At 36.0% G+C, this 23,113-nt stretch overlaps 1 protein-coding gene across 4 annotated transcripts in view; it reads left to right on the top strand.

The window, feature by feature from the left end:
- IPO8 (importin 8) overlaps nucleotides 1-23,113 on the top strand; it is a 71,556-nt gene that overhangs the window by 26,067 nt on the left and 22,376 nt on the right. For all 4 annotated transcript variants that reach the window (XM_038577182.1, XM_038577180.1, XM_038577181.1 and 1 more), the window contains 10 exons: nucleotides 1,742-1,841; nucleotides 5,312-5,388; nucleotides 5,952-6,068; nucleotides 6,490-6,579; nucleotides 8,001-8,166; nucleotides 9,323-9,483; nucleotides 10,306-10,431; nucleotides 14,133-14,199; nucleotides 18,574-18,699; nucleotides 19,387-19,484. In XM_038577182.1, coding sequence (XP_038433110.1) covers nucleotides 1,742-1,841; nucleotides 5,312-5,388; nucleotides 5,952-6,068; nucleotides 6,490-6,579; nucleotides 8,001-8,166; nucleotides 9,323-9,483; nucleotides 10,306-10,431; nucleotides 14,133-14,199; nucleotides 18,574-18,699; nucleotides 19,387-19,484 — 1,128 coding nt within the window. The remainder of the gene's footprint in view (nucleotides 1-1,741; nucleotides 1,842-5,311; nucleotides 5,389-5,951; nucleotides 6,069-6,489; nucleotides 6,580-8,000; nucleotides 8,167-9,322; nucleotides 9,484-10,305; nucleotides 10,432-14,132; nucleotides 14,200-18,573; nucleotides 18,700-19,386; nucleotides 19,485-23,113) is intronic.

Below are 23,113 nucleotides of genomic sequence, written 5' to 3'. Positions count from 1 at the left end.
TATTGGGGTCGGCCTGCAACATCCTGCCGTACTCCTCACAGTGCTCCTTGTCCTCAGCCCAGGCATAGCCTTCCCTCAGGGACCAATTCACACCCATCTCTAAGGCCTCCTCCAAGTCTTTGGCACTCATGGGGATGACACCTTTTGATCCCACTCCAACAGGAATGTGGTCAAACATAGTTTGGGCAAGCTGCTCCTTCACAGGCTGGACACCACTTTCATCTAAATTGGTTCTTAGCAAGCGGACACCACAGTTGATGTCAAATCCGACACCACCTGGGGATACCACTGCTTCGGGGTCATTCATATCAAAGGCTGCCATATTCCCAATAGCAAACCCATAACCTGAATGGACATCAGGAAGCCCAATAGATCTATGAACAATCCCAGGCAGGGCTGCCATGTTGCCAGTTTGTTTCATGGCTGGTAGGAAGCCACCAACACCACCACCTCGACCGGCATTTCTTAATTCCTCAAACATTAATTTTCCCAGAGCGTCATTCACATAGAAAACACCTTCCACCTGCATGTTGGGCACGAAGCCCTTCTTGATTCTCCAGCAGTTTTTATTGATCTTTTCCAAGAACTGTAGCTCATCATTATAGCTGCGACTCATGGTGACAAGGCTGACGAGAACGCCCGGCTCCGCCTAGAATTTGTTTAGTGTCACCTTATTATTGGTCTGATAAATATAATATCTTTTGTATTTTCTGTGGACATCTTAATAATATTTATCTAGTTCCCTTGATCAAATAGTGGTAGTTTCTTTGCAATTAATAATGATACTGACTGATTTCATTTTATGTACTATAGTTTTATAAATTAAAAGTGAATTTTTTTTCTTGATGCTTTTGGCCTTATTTTTACATTGCTGTAATGTAGGAATAAGAAAAGTCCAATTCATTGGTTGAATTTTTTTCTCCTAGAATTTAATTTGGAATAAGTGAAATGATCCTATTTTTACATATGTAGTTGTTAAAGCACAAACGAGCTTAGTAGAGCTTCAGCAGCAGTGTACATAGAGGCTATTATTATTTTTAAAAAGATTTTATTTATTTACTCATGAGAGACACAGAGAGAGAGAGAGAGGCAGAGACACAGGCAGAAGGAGAAGTAGGTTGTATGCAGGGAGCCGGAAATGGGACTTGATCCCAGGTCCCCAGGATCACACCCTGGGCTGAAGGTGGCGCTAAACTGCTGAGCCACCTGGGCTGCCCTAGAGGCTCTTAGATATGATTTTTTTTTTTTTTTTGACCTGAAACCTGCATTTCTAGAGTAGGAAAATTTTTTCAAAATAGAAGTAGAAAAGACATTTTAATATTGCTGGTACATTGACATTTAGGACCAAAATGGAAATATAAAAATGTTCACAATATGAAACACAATAGTAAATATAACCTTGGCTTGATATTTATTTTTCTTCCTTAAATAATTAAGGTGTGTTTAATATTGATTTGTTAGTAAAGCTATTATCCTTGCTGTTGCTTCAGAAAATAGCATTTCCATTTATCTCTTCTCTATACTTTAAATCAGTTATTTTAAAAAGCAATCTTAAGTTTAACTCTTTTTCCCCTGTACCACGAGGCTCCCCTCAGCCAATGCAAGCTTAACACAAAGGTTAATGTAACAGTTTGGAAAACTAATACCCTAAAGGCTGTCAGTAAATACATGATTAATAGTCCCCAAATTTGAATAACCCATAGCCATTTATTGTTTTGTTTTGTTTTTTTCCTCTTCTTAGAATATCTCTGAGGATGTGATATTTTCTGTGATGTGTTATAAAGATGAAGATGAAGAGCTGTGGCAAGAAGATCCATATGAGTACATAAGAATGAAATTTGGTAATCAAGAGGATTTTATTCCTCATCAATTCCTGCATATGTAAAGTAATATGACTAAATTTGTATTTTTAAGCAGACTTTATTACTTTGTTAAATTCCCAGAGTTCTGTGTTGCCTGATAAACTCTGAAACTCATGAAAGTTTGATGTTCTCTTGAGCCAACGGACTTGAGGCCTTAGTGTGTAGAAGATGGAAAGCCGTTTTGTTCATCCCTCTTATGGGTGCTGAAGCATGGTCATGAAGCCATCTACAACTTTTTCTGTTGTGATGGTGATCTGGAGGGACCATCCCTTTCTGTACCTTTTGGGATACCTATTTGTAGAATGGGTTGTCCTGAGTCTGGGATATTGTTTGGATTTCTGCATATTTTGGGAGCACACCAATTTAATTTTTTAATTTTTAAAAAAGATTTTATTTATTTTTTCATGAGAGAGAGAGAGAGAGAGAGAGAAACAGAGACATAGGTGGAAGGAGAAGCAGGCTCCATGCAGGGAGCCTGATGTGGGACTCCCTGAGCTGAAGGCAAATGCTCAACTGCTGAGCCTCCCAGGTGTCCCAGGAACACCCCAATTTAGTATGCCTCTTTATCTTGGTGTCTAAGTATTCCACATGAGAGAGAATATCACTGTGTGGTCCTGTCTCAGGAGGAAACTTTTCACTTGGATCTTTCTGGAAGTTACTGAAAAACTGTGTAGGTTGCTTGAGTTCATTGTCTTTTATCTCCAGTTTAAACTAATTGCTTCATGGAATACTCAGTACTTAGCATAGCAAAATGTTATTTGTGTACTTCTGTTTCTCCTGCAACTTAGAGCTATTCGAGGGAGGGAACTTTATCTTGTTTATTTGTTTGATTTTGCATTCTCCATCCCTTCTACACCTCTCCATTCTTCTGCTAGTGTTTGGCTCTAGTCTACCTTCAATAAATGTTGAAATAAACAATTGATAAAACTAGCACTGCCCAGGGGATGTTGATGATAGTGACACGGTGGTGTTTTTCCCTTGTTGGGGAAAAGCCAGGTGTCTCTGGCTACTCCAGATAAGCCTGCTGGTAGAGGGTTATGTTGTTTTTACAGTGCTTTCTATTTAGTACCATTTGATTCAGTAAGTGAGAGGGTACCCCTTCTCTTGGAGACAAAGTAGAGGAGAAGAAAATAAAGGAGAAACAATATTTACCATCTGCCTTATCCCTTTGTTCTACTGTTTCCTTTTGAAAATGGTTTTACAGATGTATGATTTATTATTTCCCCTTCTTAATACTTTCATTTTCCTGGGAGCAGAATGATTAGCCAGTCCTTAATTCTATTTTCAAAGTATTCTTTTAGTGTTAAGTTTTTCTGTAATACCTGTGTGTTTTTTTAATGGCCAGAGTATTTGTTTAGCGTTCGAGAGTTACCATTATTTCACTTACTCTTCATGTCAAATAAGATAGTATCTCAGTTTTTAGAAATGTAATAATAATAAATGTAATAATAAATGTATTATTACAATAATAATAATGTAATAGTTGTAAAAAAAAAAGAGTTGTGCATGTTGATTGACAGAATTTACATTTTAAAAAAAGATTTTATTTATTCATGAGAGAGACAGAGAGAGACAGAGGCAGAGGAAGAAGCAGGCTGCATGCAGAGAGCCCCATGTGGGACTTGATCCTGGACCCCAGGGGTCATGTCCTGAGCAGAGACTCAACTGATGAGCCACCCAGGCGTCCCTGACAGAATTTACATTTTATTGATTAAAAGAGAATATGGATAATTCAAGATTAACTGAAGTCCTTTTTTGAAAAAATCATTTTCTTTTGTGGGCTAACATATAGTGCCTACTATTTGATACGTTTATTTTCCTTTTGGATAACTATAGGGAAGAACAATTACACAATTATGTAGTTCTCTTTTTTAATATTTTTGTCATTTACAGTTATTTATATGAACAAAATATTCTTATATAACTGCGTTGACATTAATAATGTTTTTAGATTTGGTAAAACTATGAGAGCTCAGGCTCTTTTTTTTTTTTTAGATTTTATGTTTTTATTTGAGAGAGAGTGAGAACACAAGCAGGGTGAGAGGCAGAGGGATTAGCAGACTCCTTTCTGAGCAGGGATTCTGATGCAGGGGCCCAATTGCAGGACCCCAGGATCATGACCTGAGCTGAAGGCAAACTTGACTGACTGAGGCACCCAGGCGCCCCAAGAGCACAGGCTCTTAATGTTGAGATGGTGTGGGTATGATCCTGAGTCACTTACTCATTGTGTGACTGTGGGCAAATTACTTAGCCTTTCTGAAATGCATCATATTCAGTTTTTATCAGCAACACTAATAGTATTGGGAGTATTAGGTGGGATAATACATGTATGCTAATGTCTTTGGCTGCTTAGAGTATTAGATGCTTGTAAAATCTCAGCATAGTGCCTGCCAAAGAATAAGTACCTGGCACAGTAGTTCTTATGACTAGTGTCCAGCATTCAATACATGTTAGTTATTAGTATTATTATATTTGTATTTTATATTTTGGCAAAGACTTAGATTTGGTTTTATTTTTATATTTAAATGTATCCACATTTAAATAGGATATAGGAGATACTTTTCAAGTATCTGCCTATTCTGAAATTTGTGAAAATTTTCATGATGTTAAGTGGTGTGTTTTACATAGGCATATATTCAGTCAATACCCCTTGGATCTACTGGTTGAGAGATCCCAGCACTGGCCGAGTAATCCTCCAAGGCTTTTACACTTGTGGTTTTCTTTGGAGAGCTTTATCATTAGATTTCCACGTGGAGTTTTCTCCCTCCATTCAATTTCTGCTTAAGTGTTACCCTAACAGAATTGAAGAGGCTTTCCCTGACACCATATTTAAACTAGCACTCCATATAATGTCACTCTTTCTCCTTAACCTGTTGTACCTGGTATGTGTGTATGTGTATAATGTTTCTTTCCCTTATCTTGTGAGTTCTGTAAGAACCCTTTTTGTTTGATCTTTGTATTCCTAGAGCCTACAGCACCAAATAAATTTTTGTCCTCAGTGAAACATAGACCCAATATATATTGTTCTCTCTCTTTTTTTTTTTTAATCTATTTATTTATGATAGTCACAAAGAGAGAGAGAGAGAGGCAGAGACACAGGCAGAGGGAGAAGCAGGCTCCACGCACTGGGAGCCCGATGTGGGATTCGATCCCGGGTCTCCAGGATCGCGCCCTGGGCCAAAGGCAGGCACCAAACCGCTGCACCACCCAGGGATCCCTATATTGTTCTCTTTAATGTGATTGTTTAAAAGGATAACATATAGAGTTTGATAAATAATTGTTGTGCCTGGGAGCACTGGTGATATATCCTTAGCTTTTTAATGCTATAAACCAGTGTCATATGTGGGCAGTTTTATTTTTATTGTTTTGGAATAATGGTCAGTTGGGTTTAAAACCTGTAATAAGTAATTGTATCTTTACTCATGTGGTTTAACCTTTTAAAATCTTAGATATTTTTGAAGATTATGCTTCTCCCACCACAGCAGCCCAGACTCTCTTATATACTGCTGCAAAGAAAAGAAAAGAGGTAAGAAAAGAGTTACTCTTTTTATTTATTCTTATTTTATTTATTTATTTATTTATTTATTTATTTATTTATTTATTTATTTATTTAGAGTTACTCTTTTTTTTTTTTAAAGTATTTATTTTTTTTTAAGATTTTATTTACTTATTCATGAGAGAGAGAGATACAGGCAGAGGGAGAAGTAGGCTCCGGCAGGGAGCCCGATGTGGGACTCGATCCTGGGTCTCCAGGATCAAGCCCTGGGCCGAAGGCAGGCGCTAAACCGCAGAGCCACCCAGGGATTCCCTTGAGTTACTCTTTTTAAATCCAAAGTTGAGAGATGGACTGTGTTGATTTGATACTCTGTTATACCCCTGCTATATGAAAAATTATATTATTCGTTATAATCTGTTAAATATTTTTCTGTCCTACTAAGGGAAAAGGGTTATTTTCTTAATTATAATTGCTTGATAAAACACAACAAAATGGCTTTAGTTTTGAAAATTTGTATATCATACTTAATACTATAGTAGCAGTTAGTCAGTGAAAGCTCACAAAGACTAAAATGGATTCTTCTGTTTCTCTAGGTGTTGCCAAAAATGATGGCATTTTGTTATCAAATCCTAACAGACCCGAACTTTGACCCAAGGAAGAAAGATGGAGCTTTGCATGTGATTGGTTCCTTGGCTGATATTTTATTGAAGGTTAAGCTACTCACAATATAATTTACTTAAGCATAGGCAAATGAGAGAGTATGAGAGTTGTGAATAATTTAAAAATTATGACTGCTTCTGCATTATTGAGTTGACTGTAAACATCCATTTTTCTTTAATTCAAAAGAAAATTTCCCGTTTGTCCCTTTTTCAGTATGAAAGTATTGCCATATGAAAAAAGGATACAAAATGACTAGTGTTACTTGTTGCTACAAAAGTCAATCAATATCAAATTATATGTAAGGTACTGTTTCTGTCTTGTCTTAAAACATAAAATATGTAGGTCAAATAATTTTATGAAATTGTACATAGAAGTATATTAAGTCATAATAAACATACTGTATTAGGTTGTGATTTTTTATATATGATAAAGGCATTGGTAAGGTGAAACTTCATTTCTGTTTCCTCACAGAAGAGTTTATTCAAGGACCAAATGGAGTTATTGCTACAGAATCATGTATTTCCATTACTGTTGTCTAACCTGGGATATCTTCGAGCTAGAGTAAGTTTTTCATATTTCCATTATGTATCTTAAAGTGTTCATTTGAGGGGTGCCCAACTGGCTCAGTCTTGATCTTGGGGTCGTGAGTTTGAGCTCCATGCTGAGTGTAGAGATTATTATTAAAATAAATAAATAAATAAATGTTCATTTGTAAGATAATTATTGAACTAAATATTTTTGGATAAATTGAACTTTTACCACATATTGGTATAAAATGAAGTCAATTAGAATGTCCCTTATTGTCACCTAAGCTGAATAAAAACAAACTAGTAAATAAGAGATTTATGGATTTTAATTCCAACTGCTTTACATTTTCACCCTAGTCTTACTTGCTGCATTTCTAACACATGCAGAGAGACGGACGATGTTATAGCAATCGTACAAAAAAAATTCATAAACTGATTAATTTTCAGCATCCAGAACAGCATGAAATTCTAGTTTGGCTAAAAACTTGACTAGTATAAATCGTATTTTAGGTCAATATATATGTCTTAGAAAAATGGAGAAAATAATAATCCATGTAAACTTAATTTGTGTTCTAAGTGTATATTACTTCTAGAATCAATCTTTTATGGAGAAATAAAAATAGAACTTTAATTCAAGAGTCTAGTATTTGTCTTTATAACTACATCAACACAAAAAATGTTTGGCTATAAGGAACATATGTTAACAATGTCTTGCACACTAAAGCATTTTATAAAGAGAAGGTAATGTTCATAGGAGAAGTATTTGGGCACACATAGATTAAGAGGTGCAGAAGGCGTACACGTATTTTTATAGGTAGGCTCTTGTCTTTGACAGACTGAATTGTAACTCCCTTGTTAAAAGTCTTTGACAATTCAAATTACAATTAATTGTGTTTTATGTACATAGAGAAAGTAATAATATGATTCTTGGCATTCTGTGGTCTAATAGTTTAAAATTTGATAATCTCTATATGGTTTAAAATTCTTCATACCTTATATGAGCATAAAAAATAAAAAGAAGTTTGCTAAGTCTTGATGCTGGTAAGGGAAAATAATGTTTCATTTGTTTGCTGTGGAGGCCAGCAAATGAAGTCAAACATTGGTTTGTAGTAGCTCTTACATATAAATAAATAACAAGTTAGTTATGAATCATAATATTTATTAAGCATGAGCAGGATTTCTGTTTTCAGAGATGTTTCAGTTTGGTTCCATTTTCTTTTTCCTGTGAAAAATGCATATAGATGATTTAGAAGTAAAAAAAAACACCTTTTTAATTAAAAAAAAAAAGGGAAATCCAGAAGTTAGCAACTAAAGCTAATATGCTAACCCTCAAAACAAACAGTACTTGATAGGGTTAATGATATTTTACTTAAAAAAAGCTTCCTGTGTGTGTGACTTTATTATACAATGCCACAATCCTAATAGTTCCCTACTTAATTTCTTCTTCCAACATAGTCCTGTTGGGTACTTCATGCATTCAGTTCTTTGAAGTTTCATAATGAACTCAATCTAAGAAATGCAGTTGAACTGGCAAAGAAGAGCCTGATTGAAGATAAGGAGATGCCTGTCAAAGTTGAAGCTGCCTTGGCTCTCCAGTCCTTAATTTCTAACCAGACACAAGGTAAAGCGAAAAATACCTTTTAAAGGGTGTATTCTATTTTTATGTTTGACGTCGTCTTCTCAAATAATTTCTTTATTTCCTTTCCTGATGAGGATGATTCTCTGAGTCTAAAGGTGCAGGGTTTAGATTTCTGAACTTTTGTCCCCTCAGAACTTTATAGGAGTTTATTCTTCCCCATATTAGGAGTTATTATTGACTGGTTTCCAGAAAAATTTTATTATTTTATTTTATTTTTAAAAACATTTTTATTTATTTATTCATGAGAGATACATAGAGAGAGGCAGAGACACAGGCAGAGGGAGAAGCAGGCTCCCCACAGGGAGCCCAATGCTCTAGTCATCCCAGGACCCTGAGATCATGCCCTGAGCCAAAGGCAGACACTCAATTACTGAGCCACCCAGGCATCCCTCCAGAAAAATTTTAGATTAGGAAATAAGTTGATAATCGCTGGGCACTCGGGTTGACTGGGAATCAAGAGACCTGGTGTCTAATTTTGATTGTGCTCCTGGGTTGCTGTGTAAACCTGGGCAAGGCACACCATATGTCAGGAGTTTGATTTCCATATATTTAAATTCAAGGGGTTGGACTAGATGGCCTTAGGAGTCTTTTTAACTCTAGGATTCTATGATTCTACTAGTTTTGAAAGTAGCAGGTGGTATTTGTTTAGAAGAATATGTTTAAAGTTCAAGTAAACCTTTGAAAGTAAATTCAGTTTTATGAAGAACATGAACTTAGTTTACTTCTATTCTACAGTGTTTCAGTGAATATTATACAAGGAATATGTGGCAGGGAATGGGCACCATCAATATTGGACATAGTTTTTGTGTACATGATTTTTTTATATTTGTATCTTGATGTCATATATATGTCCTATAAGCCTATAAGCATTTGTATAATTAGAATTTCTCAATGAAGGCTCTTGGCATTTTGGGTAGGACAGTTCTTTCCCATGTTGTGGGATTGACTACCCCTAATTACTTAATGGGAAGTGGATATATTGGTGAAGATTATTTTGGTACAGCTGTGTCTTACTTGCCAGAGAGCAAGTATCTGTCAAGAATCTATTACTCTGTGTCACTCTACCTTGTGACCAAGGTAATTCCTTTCACCAGTTGTGAATGCCTAATTTTTTACTGATTTTGTTTTATTGCATTAGCTAAGGAATATATGAAGCCACATGTAAGGCCTATCATGCAGGAGCTGTTGCACATTGTTAGAGAGACAGAAAATGATGATGTTACTAATGTTATCCAGAAGATGATATGTGAATATAGTCAAGAAGTAGCTTCAATTGCTGTTGATATGACCCAACATTTGGTAAGAATGGGCAAAACTTTATGTTAGCTTGAAAGCAAATTCAGCCTTGAATAATAAAAATAAAAGACCTATCTAATCTAAATACATTAAATTCCAAAATTTGAGTTCAGTTTTATATGTAATTGAAATGTTAATATAGAAATGTTTATTCTAATAATTCTGTCAGTTAATTTCTAAAGTAAATTAGGCTTAAATGATGCTGGGATCATTTGTTTTCATCTGTAGTATTCTGAGATTTCACAATGATGTGCTTTAATATAAGCCTTCTAAACTTTCGCTTTCCAGACTTTGAATCTGGAAACTCATTTCCTTCAGTTTGGGGCAATTTCTTGAATTATTTGATTAATTTCTCCCTACTATTTTTTTTTCCTGTTCTATAGTTTCGATATAGAATATTGGATCAGGACTGAGTCTTTAATTTTCCCAACTTTTTTCTCCTGCCTTCCACATCTGTCTTTTTTTGTTTCATTTTCTAGATGATTTCTTGACTTTGTCTCCTACCTTCTATTGAATTTTTCATTTGTGTATTGCTAGATTTCGCTTTTCCCAGACTTAGGATTTATTTGCTTCATAATAACCAGAGGTTAAAAAATAGCTATCTTATTGTTATAGCTAATGTATATTCCACCCTAGTGACTAGACTAGGAAAAAATGGCTGTATTTAAAACATGGTTTTTATCATTGATTTACTTGGCAAAGTGCACAAATTGAGTTTGAGCAAGGCTGACATCCAGAAGAGTGCCACTGCCCTTTTATTATAACAACAGTGAGAGATAGATACAACAGCACTAATTGTTGAATGTGTATATGTTATGTTCATAGGCTGAGATATTTGGCAAAGTTCTTCAAAGTGATGAATATGAAGAAATTGAAGACAAAACAGTGATGGCTATGGGAATTTTACATACTATTGATACTATCTTGACAGTTGTAGAAGATCATAAAGAGGTGGGATTTCTTTGTGTTTTATTATGTCATTATAATAACATTAATTGAAATTTACATGATCAGTGGGCATGACTTTAAAATTGCATTTTGGTTATGTTGCTAGATTTAAAAAATTACTTTCAAATATTAAAGGAACACTAAAATAATTGAAGGGGGAATATTACTTGTTGTTTTAAGATATATACTATATTCCTTTGTACTAAAACTGAGTTTAGTTTATCACATCTGCTATGTTCTAGGTTAGGTTGTTGGAGAATATCAAATTGAATAAGACATAAGCTCTGATTTCTGGAACCTACAATCAAGTCTTCTTGGTAGAGAGAAACAGCCATTCAATCACAGTGGCAGATATTAAATAATGGAACAAAATTCGAATGTAACAAACATTATGAAAATGGAAGGGAAGAAGAACTTAAAATATCATTTTCCTGAACTGAATTCCAGGAGAATATTGGGATAAGAATTTATGAAGACAGTTATTTTATTTTTTTTAAAAGATTTTATTTATTTATTCATGAAAGTCAGAGAAAGGGAGAGGCAGAGACATAGGCAGAAGGAGAAGCAGGCTCCATGCAGGGAGCTCGACGTGGGATTCAATCCCGGGTCTCCAGGATCGCGCCCTGGGCCAAAGGCAGGTGCTATACCGCTGCGCCACCCAGGGATCCCTGAAGACAGTTATTAAATGCTTTCTTCTCTATAAGCTGTTAGAATTTTACTAATGTTATTAAGAGATCATGGGAGCAGATAAATAGTAATGTCTTTTTGATGAATTGTAAAACAAGTTTAGGTAGTATTGAGAAAATTGCTCATGGCCACAGAGTTTTGGGTTTGTAGCCAGATTATTTCAGATTATTTTGATAATACATCCATTCATCTCCACCTGCAACCTTCCACTCTCCTACACAAGCATTACATGGCCTCTCCTTAAATCAGATTTGAGTTCGTTACTTCGTGAACTCAAGCTGACTTGAGCGGCAATGGCGGCAGCTCCTGTTTCACATTGTGCGATTTAGGAAGCAGGTGTCCATTCTTTAAATAGCATTTTGTTAAACCCTATGGCTGTTGACTTATTCTGTGTTTATCACATACCAATGAAAGATTACCAGATTCTTAAAAACAATTCACTATTCTTCTCCCGGGCAGGCCTCCTTCACCTAAAAGGCTGAATGTGAAATTTTACTTCCATATTCATTATTGTTTTATTTTTGTATCCTTGTTAAACTTGTATGGGTCACTCAGAACAGTGAGATGTTCTAAATTAAAATACAACAAGTATGCTTAAGAATAGTTCTTTCATCTTATATGTGAACTTGTATTTTCAATTTGGAGAGACCTTAGAAATTCCCTAGTCCAGTTTTCCAAAATGTATGTGTGTGTGTGTGTGTGTGTGTGTGTGTGTGTGTGTGTGTGTGTGTAGGACAGGCAGTAGTAAAATGAGCAGCAGGGTTAGTTTAAAAACAAAACAGTATTTTACCTTTTTGTTTTAATTTTTTTACTCTTTTTTAAAAAAAAAGACTTATTTATTCATGATAGTCGGGGTGGGGGGCGGGTGGCATAGACACAGGCAGAGGGAGAAGCAGGCCCCATGCCGGGAGCCCTACGTGGGACTTGATCCCGGGACTCCAGGATGACGCCCCGGGCCAAAGGCAGGCGCTAAACTACTGAGCCACCCAGGGGTCCCCTAATTTTTTTTACTCTTGACATTAAATTTATTTTGCATTTCATATAAAGGAGCATGTAAACTTACTGTGATTATCAAAGAAGGCATGGTTTAAAATTGAGAAACACTAATCAAATCCAGTTTCCTTACCTACAGATGAAGAAAACTTAAAGCCTTCAGTAAGTGGCTTTACTAAGGTCATAGATAATTAGAGGCAAAACAAGGACTGGAATCTTTGTCTCCTGACTGCTTGTCCTGTGATTTTGAACTTTGACTATTAAAAGCAAACTTTGAGGAGAATGTTTCCTTAAAACGAAAAAAATCACATGTGTATGAATATATGTACAAATACTTAATGTATGCAGAATAAAACTAGAAATCTAAACCAGATGCTTATGCATATGCAGTTTTGCTTTAATGGCTTTAAATATATTGACTAATTTTTAAACTGGGAGATTTTTGGATCATTTGAACTTTAAGATAGTACTTTATTTTTTTAACAGTCATTGTTAGCGTTTATTGTATATTCTTCCAAATAATACATGTACATATGTCTATTTCTAGGGCTGGTTTTCAGGGATATACAGTGATAAATAAGCATATCAGTTATTTACAACTGGCAGCTGCTCTGGTGGTTTGGTATCCATCCTACCGGTGGCAAAATATGTTGACTATTTAAGATAGTACTTTAGGGTTGAATATTCAAAGAATATGCTCAAAAGCTAAAATGAGCTACTTAGATGAAAAATGTAACCCATGATGGAATTTAATTTTTTGCTTATTTAAAAAATATTTAGTACAACATATGTTGAAAAATTCAAAAGGTGTGAAAAGATAGTAAATTTCACCTTCTCACTTAGCTCCCCAGATGTAATTCTCTGGAGGTAACTCCTCTACAAGGTTTTGTATCCTTCCAGAGATTTTTTCCTATTATAGTACCTAAGCAAAAAAATGAGTGTATGTATTTTTCTTTTATGAAAAGTATAGTATTAAAAAAAAGTATAGTATACAGTTTTTATCTGCCAGTTTTTTTTAATCTGCCAGTTTTGAATTTGAATTTGAATAGTGATCCTTCCATATTAGTCACTAAAGTTAAATATTTTTAGTAGTTACATATTCCTTTATATCAGATGTCAAGTTTATTCAACCAGTCCCTCATTAGTGAACATAATTTAACTGTCCCTTGTTAAATGGAACTTTGGTTGTAACTAAGTGAGTGGCTCTTTACATGTCATTCCCATAGGTAATAATATGTCTAGAGAGCAAATTCCTTGAAGTGGAATTGCTGGATCACAGGATGTATGTATGAATAAGTTTGAAAGGTATTGCTAACTTGGCCAATTTACATTTCCCAAATCAATGGACAGCAGTGTGTCTCTTCTCAGCCACGTACTTTTTGATCATTACTACCAGTCTGATAGGTGAAAAGTGATAATCTGGGGCTTATAATTTGTACTCTTATCATGTATTAGAGTGAACATCTTGTTAAAGGCTTAAGGTCTGTTTATATTTCTTTTTCATAACCTTTGCTTTTTTTTCTGTTGATTTGATTTCATGGGAGAGAACATTATCTTTGTCTGTGATACCATTTGAAAATGATTCCCTCAGTTTTTCATTTATCTTACACTGCCCCCTACCCTGTGCAGATACTAATTTTTGAAATCAAATGGCTCAATATATTTCTGATTTCTGTGCTTTTGAGCCATTTTCCATCTTTAGGGTTATACACAACTTCTTTTCATTTCTTCTAGTATTTTTATGGCCCAAGTTTTCACATTGAAATCTTTCATTCATTAAGAACTTGTTTTGGTATAAAATATGAGGTAAGGAGCTAACTTAATTTGTAATTTTATTGCAAATTTAACTCCCACTTTTATCTCTAGTTTACTTTTCAGAATTTCTTGGTTATATTTTTCACTTGAAATTTAGAATTGTCAACTTTCCCTGTCAGAAAAGTCCTGTTATTTTTTATTGGGCTAATATTTATAGACTAAGGGTTATCATGATGAATTTTAAACTGAAGACTTAAATTTGTCTTTAGGTTACTCAGCAGTTAGAGAATATCTGTCTACGGATCATTGATCTTGTTTTACAGAAGCATGTAATTGGTAAGTTCAAAGGTAGAGTAAAAAGGTAAACTGATATTTTTAATTTGGTGAACTTAAAGTGCATTTTTAGCCTTTCAAATTCAACAATATGGACAATTTTGAGGAAGAGAAGCTTGCATTCTCTTCTGTTTTGGGATATACTTTCTAGTATTAGATACCTATATTTTTATTTGGGGGAAAATTTAATACATCCAATAAAGTTTTGTTTTTAAAGATTTTATTTATTTATTCATGAGAGACACAGAGAGAGGGAGAGGCAGAGATGCAGGCAGAGGGAGAAGCAGGCTCCATGCAGGAAGCTCGATGTAGGACTCAATCCTGGTTCTCCAGGATCATGCCCTGAGCTGAAGGCGGCACTAAACCGCTGAACCACCAGGGCTGCCCTAAAAAATTCTTTTTAAAGATTTTATTTATTTATTCATGAGAGACACAGAAAGAGAGAGGCAGAGACATAGGCAGAGGGAGAAGCAGGCTTCACGCAGGGAGCCCGATGTGGGACTCGATCCTGGGACTCCAGGATCATGCCCTGAGCTGAAGGCAGACCTTAACTGCTGAACCACCCAGGCATCCCCCATAAAAATTTTTTAGTCTTAGAATTTAAAGCACAGAGAACTTTAGATTTTACCTTTTTTATTTTTTTTAATTTATTTTATTTTATTTTTTATTTTTTATTTTTTTTTGATTTTACCTTTTTTAAAAGGAAGAACTGGGATGAAGTTCAGGCCAGGTTACTTTAGTCTGGAATTGAAAAATGTGAAATAATAGACCTATGTCCTATCAGAAGTGTGAGATAATTGTTCTGTTATAGTGCCTGACTTCTGAACAGAATGAGTAACTAATAGAATCAGGATGTTACAAACTGATGGGAATTTGTAGAGGAGGCTATTTTTCCATAGTAACCAAGCATTTTGAAGATGGCAGCCGCAAGTCATGTGGCCACGAGGGAGATGCAACCTGTATAACGTGCAGATGGAAAGGTGGAAGAAAAGCATGTGACTGCTTATGAGCACTTGTCTCTAAGCGCTTTTATCATTCATCCCATTAGTAAAAATGGAGCATGCATTTTTAATATAGGTGAATAATATTTGAATACATATTATAGGCAATATACATGTGTTACTAAATTACATTTACATCCATAAAAATAGAAATGTAAAAGTATGGGATTAAGCTTCTCTCTATAAATGTGTTCTCATACATTATTTTCCTTTCTCAGTGGATTATCTTGTACACTGCCTGGGGTACATACTCTTTCCTTTTGAAATTATTGCTATAAAGCAGTAGTTCTCAAACTTTGCTGTGCATAAGAATCACCTGGAGCTAGTTAAAATGACATTTCTGGACCATAACCCTAGAGATTCTGATAAGCAAAAAAAGAGTTTATTCACTTATATCCTTATTCATGGAAGAAATTGTAACTGAAAATTCTCCATTTAAATTTAAAATAATCTTGGGGTGCCTGGGTGACTCAGTCGGTTAAGTTCTGCCTTCAGCTCAGGTCATGATCCCGGGGTGCTGGGATGGAGCCCTGCATCAGGCTCCCTGCTCACTGGGGAGTCTGCCTCTCTGTCCCCCCACCCTCCCCACTACTTGTTTTTTCTCTCTCTCAAATAAAATCATTTTTTAAAAAAATAATCTTGAGGAGTGAAGCCGTGAAGTAAGGCGAAGAGAAATAGTTTATACCAACCTTCTAATCTACCTATGATAACTGTTTGATTTGCACACCTGCAATGTCAGGATGTTAAGGGAATGCGTCTATTTTTGGGTGCAGTGGGTAGAGGAGAAAGCCGTGGTTCCAGTTGCCTCTCTGATATTCCATCCTTAGCCCTAAGGTGATGGATGATCTTTCTTATGTTTGTAGCTGTAATGTAACGTTAATGGCTGATTTTGAACCAATATTTGTACATACAGGATCCTAGATTAAAAAAAAGATACTTGTGGGATGCCCAGGTGGCTCAGTGGTTGAGCATTTGTCTTTGGCTCAGGGTGTGATCCTGGAGCTCGATCCAGGATTGAGTCCCACATCGGGCTCCCTGCATGGAGCCTGCTTCTCCCTCTGCCTGTGTCTCTACCTTTCTCTCTCTGTGTCTCTCATGAATAAATAAATAAAATCTTAAAAAAAAAAGAGAGAGAGAGAGATACTTGTTCTTCAAGATGTCATGGGCTAACTCTCTTATTCCAAGACCTCTACCCCAGCAGCCTGACTTCATTTGTGTCCATGGTCTAGTCTCTGTCCATTGTTCCACTTTCCTTTTTTCCCTTGCCTGTTTTCATTGCTAATTTACTCATAAAATTTAATTTATTATTAGAATCCAGGATTAGCTATGACTGCTTTAACTGCTTTATTGTGCAGGAAGTCAAAGTAAGTGCAGCCATCCCACCCTAACAGTCAGTCTTCTTGGTTGAGAATGATTGAAATAATTTTTGGTAAATTCAAGCATAAATGGAACTTAGGAAGATGTATGGTAGCTCACTGAATGTGTGGTAAGGTTGAAGCTGGCTGGAACCAGCAGGATTGTGCTGTAGAAGTGGTCTGCTGAGAAGGCCAGGGCTGCCTTTATCAACACCGGCTGCTGCACTGCTGCCCACCACAGTTCAGACTCCAGTACAGCCACAAAAAATAATCCGCAACAGCTTTGCACCTTCTAGTTTTTTTTGTTTTTTTTAAAGATTTTATTTATTCATGAGAGACACAGAGAGCGGGGTGGGGGGGGCACGGGGGCGGGGCAGAGACACAGGCAGAGGGAGAAGCAAGCTCCATGCAGGCAGCCCGATGTGGGACTTGATCCCGGGTCTCCAGGGCCACGCCCTGGGCTGAAGGCAGGTGCTAAACCTCTGAGCCACCCGGGCTGCCCTGCATCTTCTAGTTTTTCTGTCAGGTTTCAAAGTCCTGATCTTCACCATCTGAGTGGCTGGGCCGTGCACATATGCTGAAGTTGCCAGGGAATGTGCCAGGAAATAGGGCCCCTTTTCTGTCTGTAGGCTTTGTGTTAGGAAGAGACATTTGCTCTCCTTTCCTCCTATCCACAGTGTGGTGTGGTGATAAACAGAACTTTCAGATATTTCATATTCAGTTAGTGTTGCTTTTCATGTGATTGTCTTATGTAACAGATTATTTCCCAGTATCTGTGATTTCCATCTTATTTTGCTCTTGGTAAGAAAAGTACCTGTCTACTAGCTTTTGACTATATTGCTTTAAATAATGTTATAGAGCAGCCTGGGTGGCTCAGCGGTTTAGAGCCTCCTTTAGCTCAGGTCGTGATCCTGGGATCCCAGGATCGAGTCCCATGTTGGGCTCCCTGCATGGAGCCTGCTTCTCCCTCTGCCTGTGTTGTGTCTCTGCCTCTCTCTCTCTCATGAATAAATAAATAAAATCTTAAAAAAAAATAATGTTACAGAAAAAGAGTTCAAGCACATCCAGGGTGTATATTAGTTCTTTTAATTTAATTTTTTTTTTTTTATTTTTTGAGAGAGAGAGTGCACAGAGGAGGGAGGGGTAGAGGGAGGAGGAGAGAGAGAATCTTAAGCAGGTACTGTGTTCATCACAGAGTCCAATGGGGCGCTTGATCTCATGACCTTGAGATTATGACCTGAGCTGAAATCAAGAGCCAGATGCTTAACTCACTGAGCCACCCAGGTACACCTAGTTCCTTTTAAATAAGAGGAAAAAAAACCTTAGAAGTCAAAAGACTTTTGCTCAGTGACATGGTCGGAATTACTTGAAAATTTTGTATTGAGAATTGTGTTTTCTGATTGTATGTTTAGATATGATTTCCTTTTGACAGAGGGTAATAATATATATGCAAATACAAGAGCATTCCCTTTGGACTCTTTATACTGGGATATAATTGTCTTGTAGCAAATACTGTACAAATTTTACAAGGTTTGTAAATTGACAAAATATGGTCCAGAATATAGTTTGTAAACATATGTGAGGCAGGAAGATATTTTAGCCTAGCTTAATTAAGCTTCCCAAAGAATATTAATTATCTGTAAATTACAAATCCTTTGCATGAGAGATATACAACTATTTATTCCTTCTTGTATCCATTTCTAACATAGCTTTAGAAATATAAACTATATTTTATTTATTACACATTATCAACAATATACATATTTCCAGTATTATGGGTAAGGTTAGTAGAAATAAATCTTTGCCCTGTTCTATTGGGAAGAGGAAAGATCTTGGTAAGAAATAGAAGGTGGCAAATATCGGTAGTTGAAGATGGGAATGCCGAGAAAATGGCGCTCAAAATATGTTAGGTATAAGAGGAATGTATGTGAGTGGATAGCCTAAATCTTCCTCTCTGTGGTCTTTGTGTTTAATTTTTGCTGTTTTCTAAGCATTCTAACTAGAGATTTTCTTCATTCTAGAATTCTATGAAGAAATTCTTTCACTGGCATATAGTTTAACCTGCCATGGTATTTCCCCTCAAATGTGGCAGCTGCTAGGTATATTATATGAAGTTTTTCAGCAGGACTGTTTTGAATACTTTACAGGTATGGCTTTTACCATGTAACATTTTTGCTTTTCTGTGTCTAGACATTATTTCCTTTGACACCTGATATAAAGACATATATGATTCCACTACTAATCAGAAAATAATTGTTGTTCTTTCCTTTCTGAGTAAAGGATGCTGCTATTGGAGCAGTGTTTTACAGCCCTAGAAATACAGGCAGCACAAGGGAGACTGTTTCTTATTATATCTTAAATTAGTTTGCAGTCAGAGCATATATCCATAGATTAATTCACTTAATGTTTCCTGAATGCAGTCTATATTCCAAGCACTGTTCTAAGCACAGCAGTATAGCAGTGAACTAACTAGACAGTGCTAGGTCTTTGGGTGCTACCATTCTAGTTGGGAACAGGGAAAGTGAGGAGCACACAGACAAGCAAGAAAATAATACAGTATGCCAAATGGTGATGACTCCTATGGAGAAAAAGACAAAAATTTGAAACAATTGCTTTAATAAATGATTAGTACTTTAATCTTTCTGATCCATATTTTCCTCATCTATAGATAGAGCTGATCTGTCATTTTTGTTACTAGCATTTTGTGGTTGTGAGGAAAGATAGTACACCTAGTGTTCTGTGTGGGTGCTACAGAAATAGGGTTTCAGTGGGAATAATTCGTTTCTACTCTTGCTACTCAAGTGTCATTGGGCTTTTGAATTTTTTTTTTCCAGATATGATGCCTCTCCTGCATAATTATGTGACAATAGATACAGATACTTTGTTATCTAATCCAAAGCATTTAGAAATACTTTTTACAATGTGTAGAAAGGTAAGTGTGTCCTAATCAGGTGTTGTAGTGGTTCTTACTAATGTTTGAGCATTTTACTTCAGGACACTCTTTTAGTTTGTCTCTTATACTTGACTTCTGTATCACCTTCAACATGTATTTGCCCTTTTTTTGTTTTCTAATAGACCTTGGAATTGTGATTTGACAATTTTATATTGTATTGTGCTTAAGAATGTTTGCCACTTTTATTTATTTAAAATTTTCTTTCTTTTTTTTTTTAAAGATTTTATTTATTTATTCATGAGAGACACAGAGAGAGAGAGAGGCAGAGACACAGGGAGAGGGAGAGGCAGGCTCCCTGTGGGGATCCTGATGCGGGCTTCCATCCCAGAACCCTGGGGTCATGCCCTGAGCCGAAGGCAGAGGCTCAACCGCTGAGCACCCAGGTGTCCCTCTTTATTTATTTATTTTTTAAAAAGATTTATTCATCTATTTGAGAGAGTTGTTTTTTTTTTTTTAAAGATTTTATTTATTTATTCATGAGAATACACAGAGAGGAGAGAGAGAGAGGCAGGGACACAGGCAGAGGGAGAAGCAGGCTCCATTCAGAAAGCCCGACGTGGGACTCGATCCCGGGTCTCCAGGATCACACCCTGGGCTGCAGGCGGCACTAAACCGCTGAGCCACCGGGGCTGCCCTATTTGAGAGAATTGTGTGCCGGGGTGGGGAGGGGCAGAGGGAGAGGAAGAGAGAGCATCTCTAGCAGACTCCCTGCTGAGAGAGGAGCCAGACATTGGGCTTGATCCCATGACTCTGAGATCATGACCTGAGCCAAAATCAAGAGTTGGAGGCTTAACTGACTGAGCCACCCTGGTGGCCCTTATTTATATTTTTTTTAAAGATTTATTTTATTATTTTATTTTATTTTATTTTATTTGAGAGAGAGAGAGAGAAGAGGGAGAGGGACAGAGGGAGAGAGAGAATCCCAAGCAGACTCTACGCTGAGCTTGTACCCTAACTTGACTGCAAGATCATGATCTGAGCCAAAACCAAGAGTCAGACGCTCAACTGACTGAGCCACCGATGCACTCTGGATGTTTGCCACTTATATAGCTGTGTACTTTATGATGTTTAGGGTAAATAATTTTGTGTTTTTTTTTCTTTAAAAAATGCAAACTTACTACTTGATTAAAGTTCTAAAAGTAACCCTAAAAACAAAAGAGCAAAGTGCTAAGAAAATTAGCCACAGTTTGTCAGTCACTGATTTTTGAAAGTTGAATGTGTATATTGGAAACTACTAGATATATATGTTTTGAATACAAGTAACATAAGACAAAAGAATTGGAATAGTTGGAAAAATGGCATCAGTACAGGATGATTTGTTAGCCATTTACTGGCTACTGTTATATTTACATACAAATATGATTGTGTTGTCTTTGTCACAGGATAGATTTTGCCCTCTATTGGTTATATCTGGAATCATTGATGAGTATAGATAATGTTTTCCTTCTCCTTTAGGTGAATATTTATATATACATAAATATAAAATTGTATTGCATAGAGCTCCCAGATACTTAAGTTTGGCCTTGGGAATAAAATACCTAGTGTACAAAGTATTTTCCTCACTGGGAGAAATATGTACCAAGATGTTAAGAGCTCTGAACTGATAATCAGCACATCTGATTGAGGTCTCAGTTCACTTGTAAAGAGCCTGGGAGATTTTGGGAGGTCGTGAAGTTCCATCACATATAAACTGAAGGAGTAGAATCATGATTTTTAAAGATCCATTTAGCTCTGTAATAACCTAGCTTATTAAATCATAATCACTTGGCAGTCTTCAGTATTCTAAGTTGTAGAGATAGTCGCTAGTGAGGATAAGGGGAAGAGAAAACAGCAAGCAGAAAACATAACAGTACTACACCCATTTGTATAGCTGCTCTGTGTTATAGCAGCTGGGATAAAAGTGATGTTCACAGGGATGTCCTTAGACTTACCAAGTGGTTAAAATATATGTTGTAGGGCAGCCTGGGTGGCTCAGTGGTTTAGCGCTGCCTTGGGCCCAGGGTGTGATCCTGGAGACCCAGGATCGAGTCCCATGTCGGGCTCCCTGCATGGAGCCTGCTCCTCCCTCTGCCTGTGTCTCTGCCTCTCTCTCTCTCTCTCTCTCTGTGTCTCATGAGTAAATAAATAAAATCTTTAAAAAAAAAAAATAAAATATATGTTGTATTCTTGTTTTTTTTTAGTAATAGCTAATACTTACTGAAGTCATACTGTATATGAGGTATTTCCTAAGTACTTTTTACATATTAACTTATTTTATCTCTACAATATTATGAGGAAAGTATCACCTTTTAGTAAAGAGGAGACTGAGGCACAATTTTTTGCGTCATGCCTGAGTCACTTAGTTTTAAGTCACAGAGCCATATTTGTTGGAGCCATATTTGAAGCCAGGTTGTCTGGCTCCAGAGCCCATTTTTTTAAATTACTGAAATATATTTTGTTTCTTCTTCTGGAGGTGGGGACCAAAACCAACCAACAACAACAACAACAAAAAACCCTGGGTTAATGCAATCTGGGGCAAAGGGAGTGATTGTTTTGTTTTGTTTTGTTTTTTCTGTATTCTGCAGCCCTACCATGTTACGTATATTATTATACTCTTTATATAGTACTGTATATATATAGTAAGACACAGAGGTTAATTAGCTTTTTTAAAAACCCTGATAATAAGTGGCAGAGCTGGAATTTGAACTAAGGCATTCTGGTTCCAGAATCCATTCACCTTTAGAATCTAGATGTGGATACATTGCCCTAAGAAGTAGAATTTTAAAATTTCTGTAAATAGGGTTGATTGCTGGCTTTACCAGCTATAGCTTGCAGTTCAGCTCACTGATCCATTTTTTTTTCCATTTCTAAAATTTTATAGCTGTCTACTTTTTTCCTTTTCTCTTAGTGGATTTATGTCTCTAAAATCTCTTTACTGTCATTTTAATGGTCTTTTGGGAAGTAATAAAATTAAATGAGAATGTTCAGTCTGTCTTCTTTATCCAGAATTTCTTTTTAATTCAGTTTTCTTATATTGTATTTGTCTAGGAAATTATCCAATTCATCTGAGTTTTCAAATATATAAGGAATATAATATTCTCCATAGTATTCATTTATTTTATTCTCTCCTTTATCTGTATTTGTCTTTCTTCATTTCTAATATTTTTAAAATTTTGCTCTCTTTTTAAGAATAATTTTGACAAAAGTCTGCTTTATTGTCTTTATTCAATGAGGCTGTCTTTTGTCTCTCTTTGTTACCTCTTTTTGTCTGTATTTTTTTTTTTTGTTTTTTTTTTGTTTTTTTTTTTGTTTTTTTTTGTCTGTATTTTTAATTTCTGTCTCTTCTTTATTCTTTAGATTAAGTCTGTTCTTTTTCTTACAGCTTGTTTGAACTCATTAATTTTTCCGTATTTTCTAATTTCTAATATGATTATGTCTCTATAAATCTCTCTTCTGGGAACCTTATGAGGCAGTTATATTCCAAATTTTATGTACAAACAAACAGGTGCATTGTAGAATTATTTATAATAGTGAAAATACAGAATTGACAAAAGAGGCATGGCCTGGTAAACTGTTATATTTATGTACTGTAATATTTATAGTCCTAAATGGTTATAACACCCATGGAA

This window comes from Canis lupus, chromosome 27 (assembly GCF_011100685.1).
Source record: "Canis lupus familiaris isolate Mischka breed German Shepherd chromosome 27, alternate assembly UU_Cfam_GSD_1.0, whole genome shotgun sequence".
NCBI classification, from domain to species: Eukaryota; Metazoa; Chordata; class Mammalia; order Carnivora; family Canidae; genus Canis; species Canis lupus.
This window is presented reverse-complemented; position numbering and strand designations above follow the sequence as displayed.